Below are 25,317 nucleotides of genomic sequence, written 5' to 3' on the forward strand. Positions count from 1 at the left end.
AACTGACTACAGACGTAACAGACGTGGGACAGAGAGAATGGTACAAATCCACAAAGATTCATTTCTTCTCATTGCTTCAACAGAGCCACACTGTTGAGTTTCACAGCTGGCCATTGATGAAGTCCTGGACCCAGAGAAGTCCACAACAATCTCTTCTGAGCAAGCAGTAGATGTCCAGGTGAGCTGATTGTCCAATGGGAACAGTTTTATAGCAGAGAGATTAGTGTCTTCTGCCTGGGCAGCCACCTCTTTTGATATCTACACTGCTGTCCAAGTTCCTGCTCATGCAATCTCCGTGCATTTGGCTGGCATTTGAAAGCCTCTTTGTGTACAACAGATACACAGGGCAATCCAAAGTAGCTGAACAGGAAGAAAACAGCTGTTAGCAAAACGGTGTTACTTCATGTCAGTACAGATCAAGGCACTTGATTTGGGGTAGGACATTCAGCCCTGGACAGCTCTGGAATCACCTGCTGATAACTTTTCAACCCACAAAAGAGAAGGCTCCTGGGAGACTGGATGGCAGCCTTTCAGTATCTAAAGGGGATGAGAAATAAGGGGACAGACTCTTTAACAGGGTCTGTTGTAACGGAACAAGGGGAGATGATTTCAAACTGAAAAGGGAAGAGATTTAGATTGGATGTAAGGGAGAAGTTGCCCAGAAAGCTGGCGAATGTCCCATCCCTGGAGACATCCACGGTCAGGCTGGACAGGGCTCTGAACAACTTGATCTAGCTGTAAATTTCCCTGTTCTTTGCAGGGGAGTTGGACCAAATGACCTTTAAAGGTCCCTTCCAACTCAAATGACTCTAGGGGCTTGCTGGAGTGGTGGTAGACGGACTTCCTAATTATTTTATAATCTCTCGCCCACACTGCCTTCCCCATCTTTGCTGCTGTGGTTTAGCTAATACCTGTTGCTTAGTTTTTAAAAGATTGCATAACAGAAAACAAAACAACACTCAGCACTTGGCAAAGAAATGACACCATTTTGGTTTGGTTGGTGTCTGGTGTCTCAACCAGTCCTGGACTGGAGCCAACTACAATTCAAACAGGGGCTGGGGAGAGCATCCCTTCCCCTTTTGTTCTGGTACTACTCATAGGGGCTGAGACCAGGACTGGTGATCTATCTACCTCCTTTCATTTCTCTTTCTCTCTTTTCCTTTCTTCTCTTTCTCTTGAAGTTGTTAAGTATCGCAAAGCTTACTTGAATTTCCTATAACATTCCTATAATTGTGGGAGAGCAGAAATCCCCTGTTAAAATTCTATTTTATTTTCTCTTACGTATGAATCCCGAGCGTCATATCACCTTAATTTGACCAGGGATGTAACCAACTGCCATCCTGCATTCCTCTGTACATGCATGAGAGTAGGAGAGCTGTTCCCACATTGCCTGCAAGTCACACTCGCTGTTTGGTGATGGCATTTAGTGACTGCAGGAGTTCCTTGTCCTGGAGAGGAAGGCAGGAGGATGGGGAGGGTCAAAAGGGTCTCCCAGGACAGAGCAATCAAATAGCACGTGCTGCTCAGGGTAACTTTCCACTCAGGCTTTCATCTCTGCCAGTGGCTGCATGTCACCTCCACACTCTGAAGTGTGACTTTGAAGTGCCTCCAGCTGTCATGGTGGGCATGGTGGGCATGTGCTGCCACGGTGGGACAGGCTGACTGTTGGACCTGATGGTCTAGAAGGTCTTTTCCAACTTTAACAATTCTGTGACTGTATGGTTCTATGCTTTTATGACTACAACCCCTCTCCACCAGCTGCTAAGGGAGTAGGGTGGTCGCAAGAGGGACACGGCGGCCAAGAAGCAGGGAAAGCCTTGCGGGCTGTCCGGGCACCCGGGCTGGGCAGAGCCACGGAGGGACGGCTTGGGACCGGGGCCGCCCCGCTTCACTCCCATTTAAACTCCTCCTTCGGGCGCTGCCGGCGGTGCTCGGTGCTGCCGGCGAGATGTACGCCGGGAGGAAGAGAAAGAAGCCGGTGCCCAGGAGGTGGGTGCGGAGGGGGACCCTGCCCGCGGGGCTGAGGGGCGGGCGGGAGCTTGCTGCGGGGCGAGCCCGGGGTAGCGGGCAGGGCTGCTCTGCGTCCTGCTTAGCGTTATTTGCTGCTGGTGCTGGCTGCTGGAGTCTGAGCTGCAGGGCGAAGTAAAACGGCAGCCAGCCCGCGCTGTTTCTGGAGGCAGCTGGGGATGCTCGGCTGTGCTTGGCTGCAGATGCGGGCTGACTGTGCGCCGGTCCCTATTGACCGAAGTTCCCCAGCCCTCAGAAACTCAGACGCGGGGCTTCGTCACGGTCCGACGCTGTTTCCCAACTTTTGTGCTCTACTCCTCCCAACTTGCTGCAGTCGCCCAGGCCTGAGATCGGCAGGCACACGGGAGGCTCAAGTGCCTGCTTCTGAGGTCTGCAGGAAGGAGGGATGAGCTGAGCTCGAGCCTGCGATGGAGGAGGGAGTGTTTCTTCACGATCTGCCTGAATGTGGTGCTGGGCACCCTCAGTTCCTGCCAGCCTGCAGAAGTGCCACACTTCGACAGGGTTCCTCATCCAAAGGGCAGCTGGAGAGGCAGCACTGCAGCCTTTATCCTGCTCACAGCCGTGTGTTCCCCGTGTCCTTGCTTCCCCTGGCCAATGCAGGGGCTGTAGCTTTTTTTCTCAGCAGCTTCATCGTGGACTCTGGCACCGTTTCTGCACTGGGAGACTGAAAGCAAGTATTGCTTGTGGGATGCAGACCCTCCCAAGACATTTTCTCACTGCTTGTGCAGGCATGGAGCTGCCAGTTCTCAGTGTGTTGTCCCCGAGACCCCACACAATGCCTGGGAAGTGTGCATGGAGCCTGTCCTAGAGACAGGGAATCTCAGCAGGTTTGGCAGGACACAGACACCTGTCCAGCCCAAACCCAGGGAAGGGCTGTAGTTGGCTCCAGTCCAGAACTGGTTGAGACACCAGACACCAACCAAACCAAAATGGTGACAGCAGGACCCTTCTGTGACTGAATGGCACAGACACTGTTCTGGGCTCTTTAGGAGTTGACTGAGTCATCACCCAGGCATTGCCTGGGCTTGTCCCTCACATATCCTGGCATGTCCCTCACCCTACCCCACGGCTCAAACACCCTGACGTCTCCTTTAGTAGTGGTGATAGGCACAGAGTGGATAGCAGGAGGAAAAGAAGAGAGGAGATGAGATATAATAGAATCATGAAGGATGGAAAAGACCTCTAAGATCATCTAGGCCAACCATCAATCCATCACCGCCTCTCCCAGCACTGCCTGGGTATGTTCCTTACATGTGCGAGTTTGTCCCTTGCAAAGTCCTGGTCACCCCCCAGCATCCTGGCAGCCCTGCAGCTCCAGTTGCTGGGGCTCTCACAGTCTCTGTAGATGTTCCCACTCTCTTCCCAGAAGGATTTGCCAGCAGGTTACAGGCAGAACCGTTAAGGACAGAAAGTCAAACACATTAGCAGACAAAGTTTCTGCCTTCAGGGGATGCATGGTTTCCCCACTGGTGCTCACCTGTGCAGATTCTCTGATGGCTAATAACAGGGTTGTGTTCATGTCTGTGCCTTTCCCAGGCTATGTGTGTGTGATGGGGGCTGTCAGTTTTCCTGCTGGCTTCATTTTAAAGCTTCATAACTGCACAGAGAGTGAAGAGCACCCAGAAGACATTTGTCTCTGGCATCCATGAGGATGGTTTGGAGATCAGTGCTGCAGGGCATGGCGTTGGCCTACATGAATGGGACAGTGCAATTCTGCAGCCCTCCTGCCCTTTCCCTGCAGTGCTTTGGTGCTGGCCATACACCCCACTTATGCAAGTGCCATCAGTGCTCCTCCATAGCAGGAGACCCTGCGATGTCTCTGTATATTTCCCCTTCCATAAAGAGCAGCACTGCCTGCTTGGCTCCCTTCTTCTTTCTGTGGAGCATGCCTGTGTAGCGAGTGTGTATACTATATATAAATATATATATATATATGACTTTCCTCGGATATCTTTAAAGAAAAAGAAAAATCTTTTTCCTTAAAGATACCTGAGGAAAGTCAGAATTACTTACAGAATTGCTTGTTTTTTTCCTTGACGCTCTAATTGAAAGCTATTTCATTTTTCTTCCCTGATGACTGCAGTTTCAGAAGGGCTTGTTAAGCCAGTGGCTAACAGAGTACATCAAAGCATCAGTGCCAGTGTTCTGCTTGGCTTGTGTAAATAAGTTTGGTGATGAGTTACACCTAATCTCTCTAGAAGCAAGGTCTGTCCATCCTGATTCTCATCTTACAAAACAGCCCGACTGAGGTTTTCTGGAGAAATTTTCCATCCATGTTTAGACCCATCAGTAGCTCTCTGTAATGAGAATTCAACGGACACCTCGTTGTGTTTCATTTAGTACTCATTTCCTCTGTTGTCACACATGTGAGCAGTCCTGCCAGATGGGATTTGAGAGCAGTATTAGAGGGAAGAGCTTAAATTGCTTCTAAATACTGGCAGATCCTGTTATCTGAAGCTGCTTTGTGGAGGTAGAGTTTGTGGTTACACAAATTACATCAAAACAACACAGATTGCATGTTAGGAGATGCAATTCAACCAAATACAGAGTGGGGTGTGGGTCCCTCATGAAATCTAAACTGTTTTTCTTCAAGCTAAAAAATTGGAATCCAAAAGAGACAAGGTGACATCCCAGATTCATGTAAGTCATTAGCTAACCCCTAACCACTGTGGCTGAGACTTCAGTGGTGGTGAGTGTGTAATAACTGCAGCTGATTGGCTCTCCAAGCCAGCTTGTGACAGACTAGAGCTGCTCTCACAGAACCTGCAAGCTCAGAGTTTGTCCCAGAACCTAAGTCTGGCATCAGATGTTTAGTTTGGAAGTGCCCATATGAAAGGATTAGAGATCATAAGCTTGGAAAGGCTGCTTTCTAAGTGCTGTGCCCTAAACCACCTTATGTGGTATCTCTTCATCCAAGTACTACTTTTGATTTTCATGTGTGCTTTCCCTTTGTAGCATCAGTTAACAAGTAAAGGAATGGATTCACAGAATCACAGAATCACAGAATTGTAGGGGTTGGAAGGGACCTCCAGAGATCATCGAGTCCAACCCCCCTGCCAAAGCAGGTTCCCTACAGTAGGTCGCACAGGTAGGCATCCAGGCAGGTCTTGAACATCTCCAGAGAAGGAGACTCCACCACCTCCCTGGGCAGCCTGTTCCAGTGCTCTGTCACCCTCACTGGGTTCAGCATTCACACTCTTCTTCATGAGTTAAGAAAAGAAGTCTGGTTGTGGGGCTTCCTTCTGCGTAAGATGATAAATGTGATTGCAGGAGGACAACTTAAAGGAAACTAAGAAAAATTCAAAAACATCTTCTTGGACCTTCTTACTTTTCATTCTTACTATCTGTTCGTCTGCTCACTGCCAGTGTCTGGCCATGTGCTGATCAGGCCCTGGGCAGGACTGCTGGTAGAACCCCCTGAGGAGCTCAGCTAGCATTTGCCATCCTGAGGAGCTTATGTGAGCATGTGAAGTGTGACAGGGAAGGGGCCTGCCATGTGGGATGGGTGCAGGATGAGGAGTTAGAGAAAGGAGCAAGGGTGGAAGAGTCTAACTGGACCAAAAGATGCTCTTGTGAGACCCCCAAGAGATGTTCTGATGGCTTGTAGGTCTCCACTCAGTGTCCCTTTCCCTGCCAAGGCTTGGTAATGGGAGCAAGGCTGTAGTATTCTGCTGACACGTTAAGGTTCTACATGTTCCCACTGGAGGACATCAACCAGGGACTGCACGAGGTGTCCAGATGGCATGGCCATGTTGTCCCCAGCCTCATGGCTTTGTTGGGGCTTGCTTTTACTATCTCATGGCCTTACCTTGATCTGTCAGTGTTTTACTGTTATGGGTGCAGTAACATCAGCTCTGGGGTTGGGAATAGCCTGTTGGACATACTTAATCAAACTCTGCTTTGCCTTTTCCAGCCCCAAACCACCACCTCCTGAGGGGGTGAAGTCCAGCCCCTCCAAGAGGCATCGAGATCGACTCAATGAGGAACTGAACAAGCTGACTGGCTTGCTGCCCTTCTCTGAAGATGTATGCACCGGGTTTGATAAACTCTCCACCCTGCGACTGACGGTAGGATACCTGAAGGTGAAGAATTATCTTACGGGTAAGTGCCTTGTGTCAGGGTTGAGAGGAGTGAGAAAGCACCTGGGCTCAATCCCTGCTGCACATCCCATCCTGAAGTGATGATTGCTTTGGGGTGGAGAGTTGTATCCCCTGAAGACAGGATGATGATTGTGATATCAAACCCTTGAATGTTAATCTTAGAATCACAGAATGGCTTGAGTTGGAAGGGACCTCAAGGATCATTGAATTCCAACTCCCTGCCACAGACAGGGCCAGCAACCTCCAGATCTGGTACTAGACCTGATTGCCCAGGGTCCCATCCAACCTGGCCTTGAACACCTCCAGGGGCAGAGCATCCACAGCCTCTCTGGGCAGCTGTTCCAGCACCTCACCACTCTCTGTAAAGAGCTTCCCCCTGACATTCAATCTAAATCTTCCCTCCTTGAGCTTAAAACCATTTCCCCTTGTCTTGTCACTGTCTACCCTTGTAAAAAGTTGATTCCCCTCCTGTTTATAATCCTCTTTTAAATACTGCATTGATGTTGCATCTTTAGCAGTGGACCAAAGATAATCTGGAAAATTGGGGAGAAAAGTGCCACGTCTCCTAAAATGTGTAGGCAGTGGTGTAGCTGGGAGATATGATCACGGGACATCAATCCCTCAAATCTTCCAGAGAAAACACTTTTTGTCCTTTCTGGAAAGAATGCCCTTCATTTTTGACTGCTTCACATCCAGATCTAAACCTCTTCAGGGAGTTACAAGTCCCTGAAAAGAAACAACCTTGGGAAAGCAAGGACAACTTGGGCACCAGGAATGTCCAGGAAAGACATTGCAGGAGCCCACACAGGACGTGGATGGGGGAAGGGATATCCATGTGAAAATTTTCAAAAAATTCTTTACATTATAGGGATCTGTGGGCTGCTGCATCTCTTCTGGTCAAGCATAGGTAGGAAATCCAATGCAGGGCTGTTCTGTTTGTCACCCTGATGCCCTGTGGATGGAAGGTTAAGCAAAGTTGATCCTAAGGCACATGTTCACTGTTAGCTCATTTCTTTCCTGTTCTTCCTGGAGTTCATGTGTACATTGGAGGCTCACTGCTGTTTGCAGTGGAACGAATCTGGGAAATAGGATTCAGCCCCCTGGGTGGTTAGGTCCTCGCTGACATGCAGCCTAACGCTGTGAGGGCAAGGTAGGTCTGGAATGCTACTGCTGTGCAAGGTGATGGTGGTGGCATAACATCAACCTGCCTTGCTTGGTTGATGTTCAAAGGAGGACAGCTGTCCCTCTGTACCAGTGCCATGGGGCTCTGCAGCAGGTAGGAAGTGAAACAGCCATACAGAGCCTGTCAGGCAGGCTTGTCTCCACGTGTTCATGAGTCACCTCCCTGCTGGTGGGACGTGAACTTCAGACTGCAACACAAATAAAGCCAGAAAGGCAGCTGGGGATTGCTTTCATAACTTGTTTACAAGGGCAGGTAAATACTGCAGAGCAGTGCTTGTCCTGCAGCTGGGGGAGACAAGCTTGGCATGGTGAGGGGACAGGGACAGGCACATGGTTCTTCACCAGTGCCTTGTGCTCTGTGGGAGAGGTGATGGACCCAACTGTGCTGTTTCAGGGAAGATGAAGGCAGAGCACACTGAGGTCAGAAAGCCACCAGCATTCTTCTACACTCCAAAACTCTTCCTAAGTCATCTTTCCTCTAGGACAAATAAACTCAACTCTCCTGGCTTTTGCCCTATGCCCGGTCTGTAAGCTGTCCCCTGGGGCTCTCCCTGGGCCCTTCCAGCTAGGGATGCACATCACCATGAGTGGACCCCTTGCCGAGCACACTTCAGCTGGGTCTCTGCCTTTGAGCAGGAGTGCATCCCACTGTGTGCTCTCAGCATGCATTTTCCCAGGGTGAGAGCTGCTTTAGAAAAGCAATCATCATCGTGTATATTCACATTCAGCTTGAAACCCATCCTTGTAGTGCAGAGCCCTTCTGCCAGCCCAATTACTGCCATTTGGGCACTGTGCCCTTGATTTATTTCCCCTCCCTTGCTTTGCCCATGTTTGCTTTGAAACTAATCTTGTTTGACTTCAGATCATTCTACTGATTCACTGAGATCAACGTCAGTTCTGGCCCTGTCTGCTGAAGCCATGTGTCATCAAGGAGTCATGGCAACCTGCCTATGGTTTATCATCTCAGGCGCTGTGGGAGAAGACAACAAAATCATTCCTATTGCTCTCTCTGGTTCAGTTTTGCCGCTGAGTGTGTTCCATTTCATGCAGCCTTCCCTCCTGCAGAAGCAGCAGGAGAGCATGGCATCGCCTTGGCGAGCATCTCCATCCCTTGCTGTCCCCTTCAGCACCCAGTCAGGCATTCTGATTTGTGTCATATTGATAGAGCTCCTTTCCAAATGTTTTTAGTGAGTCCAGGCACATGCCCCTTCTCCTAGGAGAAATGTTTGTGTGTTCTGTGTGGAGCCAAAGTACGTGGTTATAACCGGTTTGGCAGCGAGGCGGGTGCTGGCAATCCTGGCTGTGTGCCCACACAGGCTGTGCTGTAGGTTAGAAGTAAAAATCCCACTGCTAGAGGTGGTTCTTGCAATGTACCAGAAAGTCCATCCGAGACTGAGATCCCTGCACACCTGAAGCCAAAGCAGCAGATATTCAGCGCTTTGGAGCAGGAGTTTGCATGTGAAAGCAGGTGTGAACAGATACGAGGAATGGACTCATGCTCACTATCTAATCTCTCTTTGCTACTTTCTGCTTTGTATTTCACCTGCATATTTCACCTGCAGCCTTTCACAGAGCCATAAAGCTGTTTGAGTTGGAAGGACATTTAAAGGTCATCTAGTCCAAGATAGGTCAAGTTGCTCAGGGTTTGGTCCACCTGATCTTGAGGCAATTCAAGATCAGTTACACTCTTTCTCTACTTGTGACTGCAATAAACAGACATTCATGGAAAGCATAGTCTTGGACTGCCTGAGATCCCAGTCTTATACGTTACAGAGCTCCCGGGTCTGGCTTTTTGGTGCTGGTGGTGTATTTCTTCACCTTCTTTTCAATTCAAATGTTTAGGGAGAAACTGGTGAGAGATGGATGGAACAATCCTCTCGTCCTACCTGCATGCATTCATTGGCCATATTTCTTCTTCATATTTCATCCCAATACAGCTTTTTTTGGTTTGGAAACTTTCTCAGGAAGACCCTGCAGAGGTGACAGACCTTCATCTGATTTCTTTTTAGTGTTGATGGAGGGATCCATGTACCTTGCTCCCCAGATGGAGAAGGGCAAGCTGACCTGAAGAGCATACAACACCTGCTTGAATTACTAGGGAAGCCTTCCTGGAGGCTGGCTTCTGCTGAGCTGGTCAGGCTTTGTGTGAGTGTTCAGAAACATGCTTTGGCTGTGACAGGTTTGCATGTCCAACACCAGAATGCAAGTGGCATCCAGTAGCTGTGCCTTGTAAGGTCACATCCCTGGCCTCTGTCCTACTGCAGCTCGTGGGCTAAGCTTGTCTGACAGAAGCTCTTCATCAGAGCAGGTTGTTCTATTCTTAAACCAGTGAGAGCTGTTACCTGGACGTTTGAAGCAGGAAAACTAGTGCATTTACCAGCACACTCATGAAAATGCACGTGGCAGTTGTGACGCTGCCCCAAATCACCATAAATCATCTGCCCTGCAAAGTGCCATAAACAAGCAGAGAGGAATGTTTCAGAAATGTTTTGTAAGACCTCTTCTAAGCCTAACAGAAATGGTACTGACGTGTATAGATGGGCTGAAAGCTTGGCAAGGATGGTTAATGTTTTCTGACAAGCTCTGCACCTTCTGTCTAGTAAATGATTGATCTGTGCCCTCTTGGGACTTGACTACAGTTCACAGAAGAAGTGACCATTTCCTGGTGTTCCCACCAGGTTATATCTTGTTCCAAGCAAGGCTGTCATTTTGAGGGAACAAGCCTAGATGCCCTTATATGTGTTGGATTTAGAGCTGGGTTTGTTGTACAGATTTTTGTGCCTACTGTAAGTGTTTGCATCATGACTTGTGCAAGACTGCATTATCTGCTGGACAGAGCAAGCCAGGTGCATGCTTTGCATGTCAGGTGCATGCAGGCTCAGTGACCTAGAGGCGAGTTTTGCTCTGTGTCAGAGCTCTGCATACCCAGCCAGCATGCTTAGCATGGGATAGGGTAACCCCTCCTGCCCATTCATATCAACAAACTCAAAGCAGAAAAGGAATAAATGACCAAACTTTCTGGGAAATGATTTTCCAAACCTCTGGCATTGCCGTGGCTTTTCTGTTCTTACCTGGTATGAAGCTTGCATGTCCCTCCTGAGATATCCCTGCATTATTCCTGCATAACATTGCTTTTGGCTCATCCTTGTCTTTCTTGGGACATGAGGAAGAGGTCATTAGCATGCACAGCAAGAGGACAGCCAAGGTGAGTGCATGGGCAGCAGATGGGTAGATGCTTCTGAGTCCTCTGCTGGATTGGAGAAGGGTCACTGTTATCATGATTTCTGCTTAGGATCCTGGTCAGCATGATTGCAGCTGGAAGCTCACAAGGATCTCATTTTTGAAAGTTGAAAGAAACAGTGGGGTTTTTTGTCGTCGTTTTGTTTTGATTTTTTACTTGAACTTTGTTCTGGTGCATGGTGCTGTTTGGAAATCAGATGTTATTGCAGGGTAATAACTCTGGACTGACTTAGCTTTGAATCTGCTTTGCCTATTTTACTCCTGTAGGTGCATAAGAGCCACAGGGAGCTCTGCCTACAGCCTTCCCCAGGCTAGCCTCGCCCAGCTCCCAGCTTGGATTCGATGGGCTTGGATTGATCTCCTCATTCTCCAAGGAATAGTGTGGTGCAGCACCATCTCAGTCTCAGCATATGAGAGGTGTATGTGTTGAGTTCTGGTGGTCCCCAGTTGGTGCATGTCAAGTGCCAGCAAGACAGTAAACAGCTTGCTCCATGCATTTGGGGCAAGCAGGAACCTGTAACAGTGGAGGAGTCCTGTGTTCACTCTTCTTCTGAACACCACGAGACTCCCATTGTTAGAGCCTGCTATAAGTTGGAAAGCTTGAGTCCTTCCCTAGGTTATATGGGAAAAACATGGCAAGGTTCAGGGCTTGATCTCTTCCAAGCTTTGTTCATTGAATATAGCCTTTGAGTGCTGGTGGATAGCAAGGACAACTCTGGTGCTACTGAAACCTGCCTACTAGGATTTATTTCAATGAGTAAGCTAGATTGTGCTTTACCATCATAGGCTGTGACATGGTTTCAAGCACAGATGTGTTTTAGCAGTAGGAGCAACTAGAGTTCTACCTCTGGGAGACAACTTGATGACAGCCCACATTTCAGTTTGGAGGATGGCTTTGTTCTGAACAGCTCTGTGATGCCAACGCTGCTCTACGTCTGGGAGCTCTTCTCAGGTGCTGTGAGAACAGGGTGAACCACTGTCCAGTTTTTCATTTACTTCTCCCTACAGTTGGCCCATTCTGGCTTCTTAGCAGTCAAACCATCAAAAGAAAAAGTCACTTCAAGTCACTTTTGTTACTTCTGTAAAAGATAGATGAACCTCACCGCGTTTCTGTCCACAAACAGCAATTTGCAGTGGTTGCTCCTTGGACTTGGATCCAACAGTGTTCTGGATAAATATGGAGGGACTTCGCCGATCCTCATCTTTGTGAGAGTATGCCAAAGGAGGAAAGCTTGGCTCTGCGTTTGCAGTGCTGCTGGGTGCCCTGGACTCCTGATGTGGTGGGACCCCCACTTGCTGCAAACAGTGAGACCTCAAAGCTTGGATGGATTTGTCTAGTGCTGAGTGGCTTGGAAAGCCTCCAGCTAGCTGGAGATCTGTGCTGGGGTTTGTTTTCTAGAGTTTGCATAACAAAAGAAGCAGATGCTGAGGATTGTGGAGAAACATCTTGGAGTAATTGCTGATGTGGCAAAGTTCTGGCTGTGCTAAAGACAAGAGCAGCAAAAACAAAACAAAAACAGAACTCAGAGCTTAAAATGTTCTGCCAGGTGGAGGGGGCATGCTCAGGGTGTGTGCTGCTATACCACTGTCCCAGGTTAAGGTCATGCAGGTGGCAGCATCTGCAGTAGAAAGCCCTCTCCAAGTACAAGACCACGCTCTGGAGCTCATAAGACCAATGGCCAATAGTAAGGTACCTCCTGTGACCCATTGGCCCACACACAGCCCGCTGTCAGCCTGGGGAAGGTTAGCTGCCCTTTGCAGACAAGCAATTGAGCACCAGCAGGTGCTGGTGCAAAAATGCATTCACTGGAACAGGCTGCCTGGGGGGGCTGCAGATTTTCCTTCTCTGGAGATATTCAAAACCCCCAACTGTGCAGCCTGCTGTAGGGGGCTTGCTTTGCAGGGGAGCTGAACTCAGTGATCTCTGGAGGTCCCTTCCAGACCCTACAATTCTGTGATCCCTTGAGGATGAGCTGAGCAGTATGGTTCTGTCATCAGAGGGAGCTGATGTCCCACTGGAACACCATTGATCTGACAAAGAGTTGCAGGATGTGTTCTCCTACGTCCACATTTCCCACCAGCAATATGGGACACTCACTGTCCCTGCACTGTGCAGTTAGGAGGGATAGATGCCAGGCCCCTGCCTGTGCTGGGGACTTACTCTGCTAGAGCAGAGGGTTGGCCTAAGAGATCTCAGGAGGTCTCTCCAACCTCTGCTGTTGTCTGACTCTGTAATGCTCTGCTGTGGGGCACCACTGCAGCCAGCATTAAAACAGCTTTTCTATTCACCTCCTTATTGCTTGTTATTCCCATAACCCAGAGTTGCAGGCATCTAGTCTTAAAGTAACTAATTCAATGAAAGAAGTCAAGTCTGTGGGCAAGGTCCTGCAGGATTGTAGCAGCAGGTTGGAGGGGGTGGCGTGGGCTCCCTCAGGGATTCATGCACTGTTTGGGAGAATACTGGATGATTTCTTGCAACAGTTTCTGATCTGTGGATTTGGCATTTACCTGCAGAAGGATGTTTTACTTGGATGATGTGTACCTGCTCTGCTTGGCACTGTGCAATGGTTGAACAATGGTGGAGAAAGTTGGTGCTAATTTGTAGGGTTTAGGATTGGGTCCAAGAGGAAAACAGTTACAAGCAGCGTGGTGTTTCTGGAAGATCTGGGAGCTCCTGGTTTTGTGGTACCAAACATCCCCAGAATCTGTTCAAAGGGGAATTTTTGCTGTAGGTGAAGTCTCTCATCTCCGACTGGTGTAACTCAACCTATGGGAGCAGGACTGACCCCAGGATCTTTTACTGATAATGTTTTTTTCCCGTTGACAAAGCTATGCCAGTTTGCAAGGACATGTCAGTTTCTGTGGTCACACTGCTATAATTTGTCTCAATAATACAGTGAGCAAAAGGTGAAGAGTTTTGATCGCTTTGCTCCTTCTTCTCATTCTTTCTCCACACTGCAAAGCTTAGAAACTTCCTGTTGAAGGCAAGGATCACCAACCCAGCTGAGTGCTATTGGGGATGTATGTGCAGTTCACGAGCACCAGGATCTGCTGTGTCTGGCTGTATTTCCTCCCCTCTTCTTTAACACTGCACACCAAAAGCCTCTTTCCCAGCCCAATGAAGACATGAATGGTCCCTAAATTACTTCAGCAAGTGCCAGGGATTTGTGTAGTAACTGCAGATCACTTGTGTGTCATGCTATCTCCTGTCTTGCATTAATTGCTTGTTTTCCTGGAAATCCTTGCTATGTGATTCACCAGGGTGCTGAGATTTTCTGGCATTAGCCTTAAAAACTAACAGAAGCTTATTTTATGCTCATTTTTCAGTGGATATGGAAGCAGGGTGTCTAGTAAAGGAAAGGAAGAAAGGGCAAAAAGAATCAGCGGTGACTTCTGTGCTCCCATGCTGGGCTTGGGGGATATGCAAGGGAATGAAGTACAGCAGAGAGCTAAAACTACTTCTTTTAAATGGTTTTCAGGCAGGCTTGGGGTTTCTTTTAATGGGATGAACTTTTTGATCTTGACTGTTTCTTGTGGGAGTCTCAATGTTATGCTATAATGTGTGTCTTAAACTGGGGGTGACTTACCCAATGCACAGCACTGCCTGTCAGCTCTGTCACCCAGCAGTGCCTCACAGCTGCAGGAGGGCAGGGGGCTTGAAGCCATCAGCTTGTGTCATCAGTGAGCAGAGCCAGCCAGCACGTGCAGTGGGAGCACTGCCTTTTGTGGGGCAGCAATTCTGCCAGCTGTCTCTGATGGGAGTGGATTTATGTGCTGGTGAAATCCCCCAGGAGGTAACGTGCCTTGAGCAGATGTTTCACAAGTGCTCCCTCTCTCTCATGGGTGCAAATGGGGTGGTTTTTCTGCTCTTTGATTAAAAGGATTTGTTTCCCTTCCAAACTAAAATGATTGAAAATAGCCTCTGTATCCCTTGATTGTTGTGTAGGCCTGGAGTCCTCTGTGTGGCTGTTCTCATCTCCCATCTCTTGTGGGATCACTTTTAGCCCCTGTGGTTCTTGGCAGTTTGAGTGTGAATGAGTTTGGAAATTTTCCTGGAGGGGCAAAAGCCGTAGGGATGCTTTGTTCCAGGCTTGTCTCTGCAGGTGCTTGGGGAAAGTTATGGAGAGCTTGGGGAAACAAAGTAGTCAGTTACGACATGTTAAGAGGGTCATCACCTGGAGGTGGGCAGGCTCTTCCCCTACAGAAGCTCTCCAGACTCTGCAGACCACTGAGGAATGGTTGTGGTTCCTGAGGACAGCCTCAGCCCAGCAGCAAAGTCATCTGCAGTCCCAAGACCTAACTAAAAGTATCAGACCGATGGAAATAGACAGCTCAATAGCAGCTCCTGGGGCCTGCCACTGGCTCTCTGTACCCCTAAGCCTTCTACCCAAGCCAGGCCATCCTAAACGCCCCATAGGAGGCAGAATCTGCAGTTTTCCAGCACAGCTGTGCAGAAATGAACCATTCTGCCACTGAGAATGTAGGGGGAAGTGAGCATCTCCAAGGAGAAATCAAAAAAACCCTTGAGAAGATGGATATTGTGCTGCTAGTGGGGAGGGGAGGGTGAAATCATTTTGCTGGAAACAGTAAAATGAGCAAGCAGGTGTTTTGTGTTGGATGCTGCTCCCTCTGGCTTGCTGCAGCTCTCCATGCTGAATGCTGCTGGGAAAAAGCTGGGGACCATGTGCATCCTCTCCACCCTTTGGGAGCTTTGTTTTGGAAGAACTTGGTTTCTTTTTGAATTCTCCTGCCCTAGTTCAATGCTTCAGAGAGGAGTCAGCACTTCAAAAGAAGAAAAATAAATTAAAAAAAAAAAGTTTTGCTTTGAAACTATTCCACCCCATCATGTGCAAATTGAAGTCATACCAATGGTACAAATGGGCTTTAGATATTTTTCCTTGTGGATCACTTGGCAATCATAAGAGAAGCTCTCCTCTTGGTTTGCTTTCGTCCTGATTTGTAAGGACGTTGACTTTTTGAAAGCCTTTGCAAGATGGGATTGTGATCCCCCACTGCCTGGTGGGGGCTTCTGTCTCATGGCTGCCTTGCATCTGTTTTTTGAAACACCTTTAGATGTTGAACCTTTTCTTTCTAAACCCTTCCCAGAGGGCTCACATCCCTCGTCCAGGCTGATCAACCTCTTGCTTGTTTGGGAAGTGTCTGCACAGGATGGTTTTCCCCTGCAGGAAAAAATGTGAGCTTACACATGGGGAAATGCTGATCTGGGGAATGGGCTGACCTGACTCACCCAAGGGATGCTGGGGTTGGGGAGACCATGCCATGCCCTTGAGAGACTGAGCATGCGATATAGGGATGACAGGGGACGTGGCTGCTGCTTGTGCATCACCCATCATTACCCAAGGCCTGAAGGGGTCTGAAGTGGTCCTGAGGTAATCTGTTGCCATGGGATGGATTAAATGTGTGGTCAGACCTAGGGTGGTTTAGGGTTTTTCCTCATTTCCTACCTTTCCTCCAGTATCAGCTGCACCTGTGGGTGTTGCCTTGAAGGCTTTGATCAAGGAAGCTTGAAGCAGCCTGTGAATCAGCATGGGAAGCTCACAGCCACAGGTTCATCAGTCCCGAAGGCAGGAGGGCCTTTCTCCACTGCAGTTCTGACAGCACTGGGGCAGCTTGAAGCTAAGAATGGGGTAGCACTTGGCCCACAGTGGTGAGCTCCAGCTCTACCAGGCCCTGAGCTAAAGACTTCTTACTGTGGTGATTGCATTTCCCAACCTGTCACACTCTACTCCCCTCTGTTGTTCCTGATTCAGACCTTGGCAGAAGCGAGATTTCCCAGAAATGGAACTGAGCAGGGAAGACACCATCTTAGAGGAAGTGCTGAGCAAGTGAGGATGCCTTTGTAAAGGGGCTCTGCTCCAGTTCCCACCCATTCTGAACTTCTTTCTCTTTCCTCTGAGCTGCCTGCACACGCATGATGCACCCATTCACAAGCAAAACTGAGATGGAGGGGAGGAGGAAGAGGTGGAGGGAGAGACTCCCGGTTTGCCTATCCACACTGATTTCTTGCTGCCTTACTTGCAGCTGTAGGTACGGATGTTGGCAGCTGCATGCTGGATCAGCCCAGAGCCCCAGGATGGAATGGACAGACACATCTGCAGATCAACAGGGAGCCATTTCCAGAGGGGGACCTGCTGCTCCAGGTACCGTGCCCTGGTTTGGTCGATGGGGCTGTCCGTTAGCTCCTGCCAGACACAGTGTCTGGGCCCTGCCCATCAGACTGCACCAGCAGCAGTGGGATGTGTGGTCCCAGCTGTAGAGCAAGAGGAGACCCTTTTTTGCCAGGAGGTGCTTCACTGTGATCTTTGCATCCTGAGCAGGCACTGAGCACCTCAGGAAGGGCACTGGAGGCACTGCCTGGCTCATTTTCTCTCATTCAGTTTGCTGTGGCTTAGCTTACAGTGTGGCAGGTACCAATATGCAAGCTTGTCCATTCTGTCCAGAAGGGTGCAGAGGCATCACATACAGCAGTGTAGGGAATGATCCCAATGAATTTCCAGGGTGGTGCGTTCCTTATGCTCCAGTGGATGCCAAGAGAAGACAGGAGATAGCTGTGTGATAACATGCCCACTAGGAATTGGTTTCCCTACACGAGCTCCGTGTCGTGAGTTCACAGCTGTTTGGAATGGAAGAAACCCAGGCTCAGTTTGAAAGTTGAGAGCAAAATGAAGAAAGATGGATCTGGGAAGCTATTGTGGACAAAATCAATGGCCAGTGCAAATTTGCCTTATGAAAAGGCCAGTGTATGTCAAGTGAAACAGCCCTCGCCAAGTGTCAGAGAGCAAAGAGACAGGGATTCACCTGGCAGGAATGCTGCTAGCTCAGGCTGCAATCTGTGAATGTGAGCCAGAAGGAAATGGCTCAGAAAAGTTCCTTAGAAAGGCTGTTTGCTGAATAAACACTTAGGCATCTCAAGTGAAAATATATGATGCTCCTTGTGGATGCAGGGCAGGTCTGCAGAAGGCATTCGATCTTCGTGGCTTTAATCCTGATACCATGGCATCCTGTGCCTGTGCTTTTTGCATCTTGAGTTCTCTTCTCCCATCTTCGGTGATTGGGCTAGATGATCTTAGTGGTCTTTTGCAATGTTAATGTCTCTATGATTCTTCATCTCAGATGTCTGCAAGTATGATAGTCACAGATGAATTGGAGGAATAACACAATAGCCAGAAGGGAGCCAGCAATTGCCCAACTCTCTCTGTGAGGCTTCTCCCAAGTGCTCTCCAGGAGTTTGAGCTAGGCCACATGATGGCTGGCAATTTGCTGAGCTATCAGAGCATTGGCAGCTGTGGATGATTGAAGGCATCTGGATAGCATGTGGGATGTTAATAGGACCAAAATCCCTACAGCTGAGCTGCCCATTTTTTTTCCTTAAAAAGTATTTTATTCACATGTTATAATCTGCCAAAAGCTTTGACTCAGGGCTCATTGGTGGGGGCTGCAGCACATGAAGGGAAAGCACCAGTCTCCCTGCCTGCTGGATGTGCATCAAGCTTGATGTGTATCAAGCAAAATGCTTAAACCAACAGGTTTTAAAATAATCCAAGATAATTAAAATGATTTTTATTTTTCTGTCCTTTTATTCCATTGACCAGCTGGTTCTCTTTGTTCTGGAACATCCCATCCATCACAGTGCACCTAGGATGAGCTGCAGGGTGGACCACGAGTTGTCCATCCCTGCTAGCTTCTGGTGTTAGCAGGTGGTCAACCTGTGGTCTGCTTTGTTTGTTGTCATACTAAGAAATCATGCTTCTACCACTGTAGCAACTTGAAGTTGCCCTGAATTGCAAATTGGGGTAGAGGGAGTTACCCGAGCACACAGGAATCCTGCCAACTCTCTGAAGGTTGCACTCATGTCAGGATTGCAAGGCTGGGGGAAAGAACTTTTGAGCCTCAACATTCTTCATAGAGGTTCATAAACTGTGTGTGGTTCTGTGATTTGTTTTCCTGACCTCCAAGGATGTGACACAAATGACTACAAAGGCTGTTTTTAAGCAAGTAGCTACTGGTTGGGTATGTATTTAACTGCAGGCCATGTACATGCAATTGTAGAGTGGAAGGCAAAAAGTGAAGCTGGCAGTTGGTGTGAGCACAAAGATGTTTTATGGAGTTGATTTTTGTTTTCATTTCTTGCATGTGAAGCCTTGTCTTCTGTCATCTGCAGCATAGGCCGGAACAGAGGAATTTTTGCAGATTGGTGTCTCACAGTGGCACTTCAATGCCAGGATGTGTTTGGAGGCCTTTGAAAGTATGGAGACTCCTGAGACATTAGTCAGAAACAAGACTGAAATCAAACAGGAAGGGACTGTTGTCCTGAGTAACCAGAGGCTGATTAGATGGGATGGTGTTAGCTCCTAGAAGACACATCGTTTTGCATGTCCAGGGCATGGGGGATGTCATGTCAGACATTGCAAATACAGTTGCCAGGGCCTCATCTGGGCTTTGGTTTTCCGGATATTGTCACCTCTGGACTTTCAAAGTACAGAGTGGCTGCTATTTCCAGATGCTTGATGATATTTGAACAATAACAGCGACTGAATTTGGTCTTTACTTCGTGTACTTCTTAGCTGATGCCTCTTAATACAGTAGTTGCCCTGCCTGTATGTGAACACAGGTGATGTTTTACAAAATACAGTGGTTTACCAAAACGTCTAGGCTATCTCTGATCATTGCTCATGCTGGCTGCGAGACCTCCCCACCAAATAACACCAGCACTTTAAGATAGTCCAGCCAGCCAGCTGCTAAACTGAAGCTAAGGAGAGTAACTCTGGGCTCAATTTATACTTTCAGGCACTTAATGGGTTTGTCATCACTGTGTCTGAAGACGGCTACATCTTCTACGTCTCCCCTTCCGTGCAGAACTATCTGGGCTTTCATCAGGTGGGTGCTATTTTTTCCTGAGTGTGCACACATGGATGCAGCACAGGCCTGGGAAGGAGATGCTGGCCAGCCAATGTCTGCTTTTTCTCTCCCTGCCCAGAATTTGGTCACTCCTGATGGATGTTTTCAAATGAATTGTGTTCTTCAGGGGTTGTGAAAGCCAACAAACGTGCTTGTGAGCTTAGTAGCCACAGATGCAAACTGAGCAATGGTAGGCATTACATCCTTTCCTCTTTGTGAGAGGGGTGTGAGCTTTTCGTCCCGTGGTGTCATACTGATGGGCACGTCCACCTTCACTGAGAGGGCGGGAGGGGTTATCACAGTGGTGAGCATCATCAGTGCCTGGAGGTTTATGTGAGGTGCCATAGAAAAAGAAGGTCTCTTTCCCCATTCACCCCATTATTTCTGATTCCTCTAAAGCTCAAAGGATCGAGTCAACAGGAACCCGATGAGGCTACCAAACTCAGTTTTTGTAGACAAAGCTGTGAGGTGGGCAGTGCTGATTCTTGGTTCAACAGCAGACTGATGTTTTCCTCTCTTTGTTCTCTTTGCACCCTTTCCCAGCTCACTGTAGGAGGATCTTCGTGTGCAGGTGGGCCAAACCAGCTGTCTGAGGCAGGGAGTGGTCTTCTTCTCCTGTACGTCTGGCTAAGCAGGAAGTTCTGTTCTGGCACATTTCTGAGGACAGGGACATGGCAGAGGATGGCCTGAGCTGCCTGTGTGCTCAGCAGGGCCATGACTTTGCAGGACCAGGCTGAGAAAGGCTGCTCCAAGACATGGCTATCGAAGAAGGGGTGTGTGTTGGGAGGTAGAAGGTGTGAGAACTTGCTGGTGTTTCCTAGGAAGATGGTTTGCACCAGAACACTCCCACAGGCTTAGTCAAATGGTAGTTTCTGTTCAGGACAAGGATGGGTATTTCTAACGTGCTGAAAAGAATTGAGGCAGAAACAACTCCAGGTTGCACCAAGCATGCGTGTGGTAATGGTAGATACCTTCCAAGGGGATTTCTCCTGGTAGCAGTGTGTTTCAGGTCACTAATATCTGTACAGTTTATTCCAGCATATACCCACTGGTTGTACTTGCACCTGGGACAACTAATAGTGCAGCTGCCCAGGCTCACTCCGCCTTCTTGGCACACCTTTGGTACCTGTGGCATGCTCTGGCACATGTTTTCTCACACAGTAGGAAGTTGTAGGTTTTGCTCTGTTTACAAAAGTATTTTTCAGACCTCACCACTCTTCTGTTGTTCTCTAAACTTAAACCTCTCTCTGCTGCCTCATCAGTTGGAAAACGTGCCATTGCTTTAGGATGGAATGGAAAGTCTGTGTGTGGGCTGTGGGTCGGCAGCACATTCTATGACAGAGCCTGTTCGATCCCTGCCATTCCTAGTGGAGGTTCATCTGGTACATCTCCGTGCTGTGCTCAAAACCCTTTATTCCCATTTCTTTATCCTCAGTAACTGTACTTTTACCACCCACAAAGAAAAGCCAGGGGTCAGTACCTGTTAGGTGCTACCTGCTCTCCACATTTTCTCATTCCAGTCGGATCTCATCTACCAGAGCATCTACGAGCTGATCCACAAGGATGACAGAGCTGCTTTCCACTGCCAGCTGCACAGTGGTGAGTGCTGGGCTGGGAAGTGTGGGCTCAGCCTTAGTCACCCCCAGAGAGGTCCAACCCCCACCTCAGGACCTGCCGTCCATCCATGGGAACCACTTGTGACCAGCAGGTGTGTGGTTTCCTGCAGCTCTGCAGTGTCCTAGCAGGTCTGTAAGGTGTGGCTTCATTTTCCACTTGTTTTTTCCAGCCGTGCCTGATGGATGCAGCGTTGCAGGAAGCCACAATCACCAGTGCCCTGAGTGTTCTGGCTGCATGGAGAGGAACTTCACCTGCCGCCTGCGCTGCCTGCTAGCTAACTCCTTGGGATTTCTGGTAATGCCAGGATGCCTCTAAGCACTGGCATCACCCCTGGACACATTGCTGCGTGCCTGTGTTCACTCGTGTCCCATGCAGATGTGATCTGGGGCAGTCTGGTTTCCAGCTCCTATTTCCTCACCTTGCCTGCCTTGTTTTCTCATCCTTTGCAAGACCTTGAATTTCCAAGGACGCTTGAAACTTCTTCTTGGGCAGCAGAAGAGGGCATCAGACACGTCCCTGGGGCCTCTTCCACTCGCCCTCTTTGCCATCGTGACTCCACTTCAGCCTTTCTCCATCCTGGAGCTTCAGAGCAAGGCGCTGTTCTTCCAATCAAAGCACAAGCTGGACTTTACTCCCATTGCCTGTGATTCCTGGTATGGCATCTCCCGCCTTCATCATGGCAAAACCCGTGGCCACAAGTGCAGAACAGAAAGCCAGAGTGCCACAGGGTGCCCATGCCTTGTGCTCTGCCCTCAGGGGGGAGGTCATCCTGGGCTACACAGAGGAGGAGCTGTGCAGTACAGGGTCCGGGTACCAGTTTGTGCACGCAGCCGACATGATATACTGTGCAGAGAGCCATGTGAGAGGTGAGTGCTGAGGGGAGCAACCTAGGGAGGGACACTGGGGCTGTGGCAAGTCTGTGGGCTGGCAGCTGTGCAGCCCTGGCCGTGCTCCCTTGTGTTCCTGAGGTCTGCAGGAGCTGTGATGAGGTGTCCTGCTTGATACCTGCACAGAAAGCTGGTAAAGTGCCATCCTGTGCAGGGACACCCTGACATGCAGCACGGTGTGCTGGCTGCAGTTTTTGCTTCTGTGCCTAGGCACAACTTGCCCACGCCCCTGCGGTGCCCAGCTGAGTCTCTGTGCCACCTCTCTTTTCTCCCTGCCCCAGTGATAAAGACAGGGAAGAGTGAGATATCAGTCTTCCGGGTGCTGAGCAAGAGGGGCACCTGGGTGTGGTTGCAGTCCAATGCCTGGCTGGTGTACAAAGGGGGTGAGCCTGACTGCATCGTCGCCCAGCAGCGAGTCCTGTCGTGAGTATGGCTGGGTTTCCAGCTGCGTCCCCTCGCCCAGGGTCTTGGACAAGTCTGCGAGCTCCCATCTTGCTGCTTGGAGGCTGGTCCTGCCTGGCCTGCAGAATATACTCATTGTGTTTCCCTCTCTTTTTCCTCCACTCTGAAGAAATGAAGAAGGGGAGGAATGTTTGCGAAAGCGAAGCCTTCAGCTGCCTTTCAGCTTTGCCACAGGGGAAGCGATCATATATGGGAAAAAGTCCAATTTCCTAGGCTCCTTTCAGGCTAAGGAGGAATTTCAGACAAAGACAGACACCCATACAAAGCAGCATGCTGTAGATCCCAACTCTATTCTGGGGACCACGATGGAACAGGATGCATCCATCTCTCTCTCCCATGCTGATGTCCCTCAGTTCACCTTGCCAGATCTCGATGCAGAGCTTGAGGGACCAAGCCAAGATGGAAAAGCTGGTCATGACAAGGACAGCAGCTCCTTCCTGGTGGATATTGAAACCCTCTTTGAGAAGAGTGAGGTGGATGGAAACGTATCCCAGAGCCTCACCATGGACAGTACAGAGCTACAGCAGTGGGAGGACGCTCTGCTTAGCTTGTTCGTGGAGGACCTGCCACCTGAGGACTTTGGTGAGAGGCTGAGCAGTGAGTTGCCCTCTTACATGGAGCAGATGCTGGTCAGGGAGCGTGATGGAAAGAGCATGGAGTTCATGCACTGCAGTGAGGAAGGGTGTTATGTGGCTCAATTCCAGCACTGGGGATTTAATCCAGAAGCCCCACAGCAGCCCCAAGCAGCTGGTGCACAAGGCCAGGATGTTGTGCTCTCTCTGGACTCTGTTATGTCAGAGGGCAGCTCTGCTCCAGCAGAACAGCAGATCCTGATTAACCCAGCCAGTCTGGAGGAGAGGATGCTTCTGGATGCCTTGGGCTCCAGCACCAAGACCTGTGCAGAGGATCAGTTGGTCAACTCAGGACTGGAGTTTCAAGTAGTACTTCCTTCCTCTATTCCCATAGACACCATCATTCCTGATTGCCAGAGCCAGTCTGAGTGCACTCTGATGGGCTTGAGCTGCCCACCTCCCTTGGACTCCAGCACTCTAGTGTCCCAACAGCATGATGATGTCCCAGTATGGGCAAACCCGGGCAGCACTTTGGGCAAGAGCACTTCCCCAGGAGATTGCCCACTGGATGCTTGGATGGCAGCTCCAAAACAGCTGGGAGCAACAGGAGCGTCCTTGGAATCACAAACTGCACTGACCAGCAGCTCCCAGAGCTGGGGGAGCTTCCCCAGAGAGTCCCATTGCAATGGGAAGCAGGTGCTCAGCAGGGACGCATGGCCCCAACCTCAGGGACTTGTGCTAGGGGTCAGTGAGGGCTCTGGCACACATCAGACAGACAGCATCATGCTGCGTCACCGTGAGTACAGAACGAGCCAGGGTGTCTTCAGGCACGGGAACTCCTTTCTTGGGGATGCCATTAAAATACCTACAAGTGCTTTACCTTGCACAAACCACCCTGGAACACTGACAGGATTGAGTTCGAGTTGCTCAGCATCTCCCTTTGCAGAGGTGGGAGTGAGGACGTCCTCCTGTGAGCCAGCTGCTGTCTTTCCACTGTCCTCCTTGGCAGGCAGGCAGCCCCTCTGTGCATGTAATGTCCAGTGAAGGTGTGTGCTGGGGACTGCAGGACGTGAGGGCCAGTGGGGGGCATCTTTGGAGAGACAGTGGGGTGAGGTAACTGCAGCTGTGTGCACAGTGAGTGAACCCAGGGAGGGAAAGAGGTGCTTCAGACCACAGGGATGGCTCCTTCCCCTGGTTTTCTCCCTACCTTTACCCATGCCATCAGATGGAAGATGGTGTGTTTTTGCCAAAGCAATGAGAAAGGCATCAAGGGAGGCAGTGCTTGCCACCTGCCTCTGTGCTTAGGACCGATTCTGTGGCTTTAAAATTTGTTTCTGAGACAGAGCTCCATCAGCCCTGCATCTATCCTTAATAAACCAGATCCAGGCAGGGATGCTGCAGGACGCCCTGTGGCCTCGGCAAGTCATCAGCACTGGGTGGGATGATGCTGAGCTGTAGGGTGCAGGCAGCAGAGCGATGCTGGACCCTTCTGCAGCAGCCTGGAGAAGCACCTGATGTGAGCCTTACACACTGACCAGCCTCAAACCTTGCAGTGCTCTGCCACTGGGGGCTGCAGCAGACCCCTGCTGCTCCGTTGCTTGCATCTCGACTGCATGTGTTATGTCTGTGCATCCGTGGATTGTTTTCGTGGCAGTGTCTCATTTTCCACTCTGTGGTTTCTTTGTATGTCATTCACCAGCGTCAGGGCGGAAGAAAAGATGGACTGCAACTCACTCACTGCACTTTGTTGTGTATTAAAATGTGGTTTGTAGTAAAAAGTGGTGTGACAGTTTGTTTGATGGGGCTCTGGGCAACCTGGTCTGGTATTAAATGGGCAGGTTGGTGGCCCTGCCTGTGGTGGGGGGGTTGGAGGTCCTTGGAGTCCCTTCCAACCCGGGCCACTCTGTGATCTGTGACCTCGAACAGCATCTCTCCATTTCCCTCTCAGCTGAGCAAGTACTTGCAGAAGCTGCTCAGTTTTTCTCTGGGCTAAGGCTGGAGGAGGAGGGTCCTGGCCCCTGCGTTTCCTATACAGAACTGCAGACTGGTTTGGGTTGGCAGGGTCCCCAAAATCCACCCAGCCCAACAGACTGCCCAAAGCCCCATCCTGCCTGGCCCTGAGCGCTGCCAGGGAAGGGGCATCCACAGCTTCTCAGGGCAGCCTCTGCCACGGCCTCACCTACCTCGTAGTAAAGAATTTCTTCCTTCTGTCCGATCTGAACCCAGCTTTCCCATAGCCCTTGCCGGTACAGAAGAGCCACGGCTTGCTCTGCCCGCAGCCTTCCCCAAGCTTCGTTCCACGCACACACG

At 49.7% G+C, this 25,317-nt stretch overlaps 1 protein-coding gene across 3 annotated transcripts; it reads left to right on the top strand.

Moving 5' to 3' along the window:
* The first annotated feature begins 1,920 nt into the window (after positions 1-1,920).
* Positions 1,921-24,779, top strand: LOC122181769 (aryl hydrocarbon receptor-like). 3 transcript variants are annotated; one of them, XM_042874457.1, is made up of 10 exons: positions 1,921-1,989; positions 5,942-6,129; positions 16,593-16,711; positions 19,359-19,448; positions 20,990-21,068; positions 21,256-21,380; positions 21,537-21,739; positions 21,843-21,952; positions 22,255-22,396; positions 22,545-24,779. In XM_042874457.1, exons 1-10 carry the CDS (start codon positions 1,949-1,951, stop codon positions 24,049-24,051), a joined length of 2,604 nt encoding a protein of 867 aa, XP_042730391.1. In that variant the 5' UTR covers positions 1,921-1,948; the 3' UTR covers positions 24,052-24,779. The 3 variants fall into 3 exon arrangements, with proteins under 3 accessions (XP_042730391.1, XP_042730392.1, XP_042730393.1); XM_042874458.1 differs by lacking the exons at positions 1,921-1,989; positions 5,942-6,129 and adding an exon at positions 10,260-10,515; XM_042874459.1 differs by lacking the exons at positions 1,921-1,989; positions 5,942-6,129; positions 16,593-16,711 and having other exon boundaries at positions 19,361-19,659.
* Positions 24,780-25,317: the final 538 nt, after the last annotated feature.

Source organism: Lagopus leucura, unplaced genomic scaffold, assembly GCF_019238085.1.
Source record: "Lagopus leucura isolate 7727_CA_CO unplaced genomic scaffold, USGS_WTPT01 Super-Scaffold_100012, whole genome shotgun sequence".
Taxonomy (NCBI): domain Eukaryota; kingdom Metazoa; phylum Chordata; class Aves; order Galliformes; family Phasianidae; genus Lagopus; species Lagopus leucura.

What these genes read in the sequence shown, in the direction of transcription:
- LOC122181769 (XM_042874457.1), top strand. Translation starts at nt 1,949, where the DNA reads ATGTACGCCGGGAGGAAGAGAAAGAAGCCGGTGCCCAGGAG. An exon ending in AAGAAGCCGGTGCCCAGGAG is followed by an intron (nt 1,990 to 5,941) that starts GTGGGTGCGGAG and finishes TGCCTTTTCCAG; the next exon opens with CCCCAAACCACCACCTCCTG. An exon ending in ACTATCTGGGCTTTCATCAG is followed by an intron (nt 19,449 to 20,989) that starts GTGGGTGCTATT and finishes TTCTCATTCCAG; the next exon opens with TCGGATCTCATCTACCAGAG.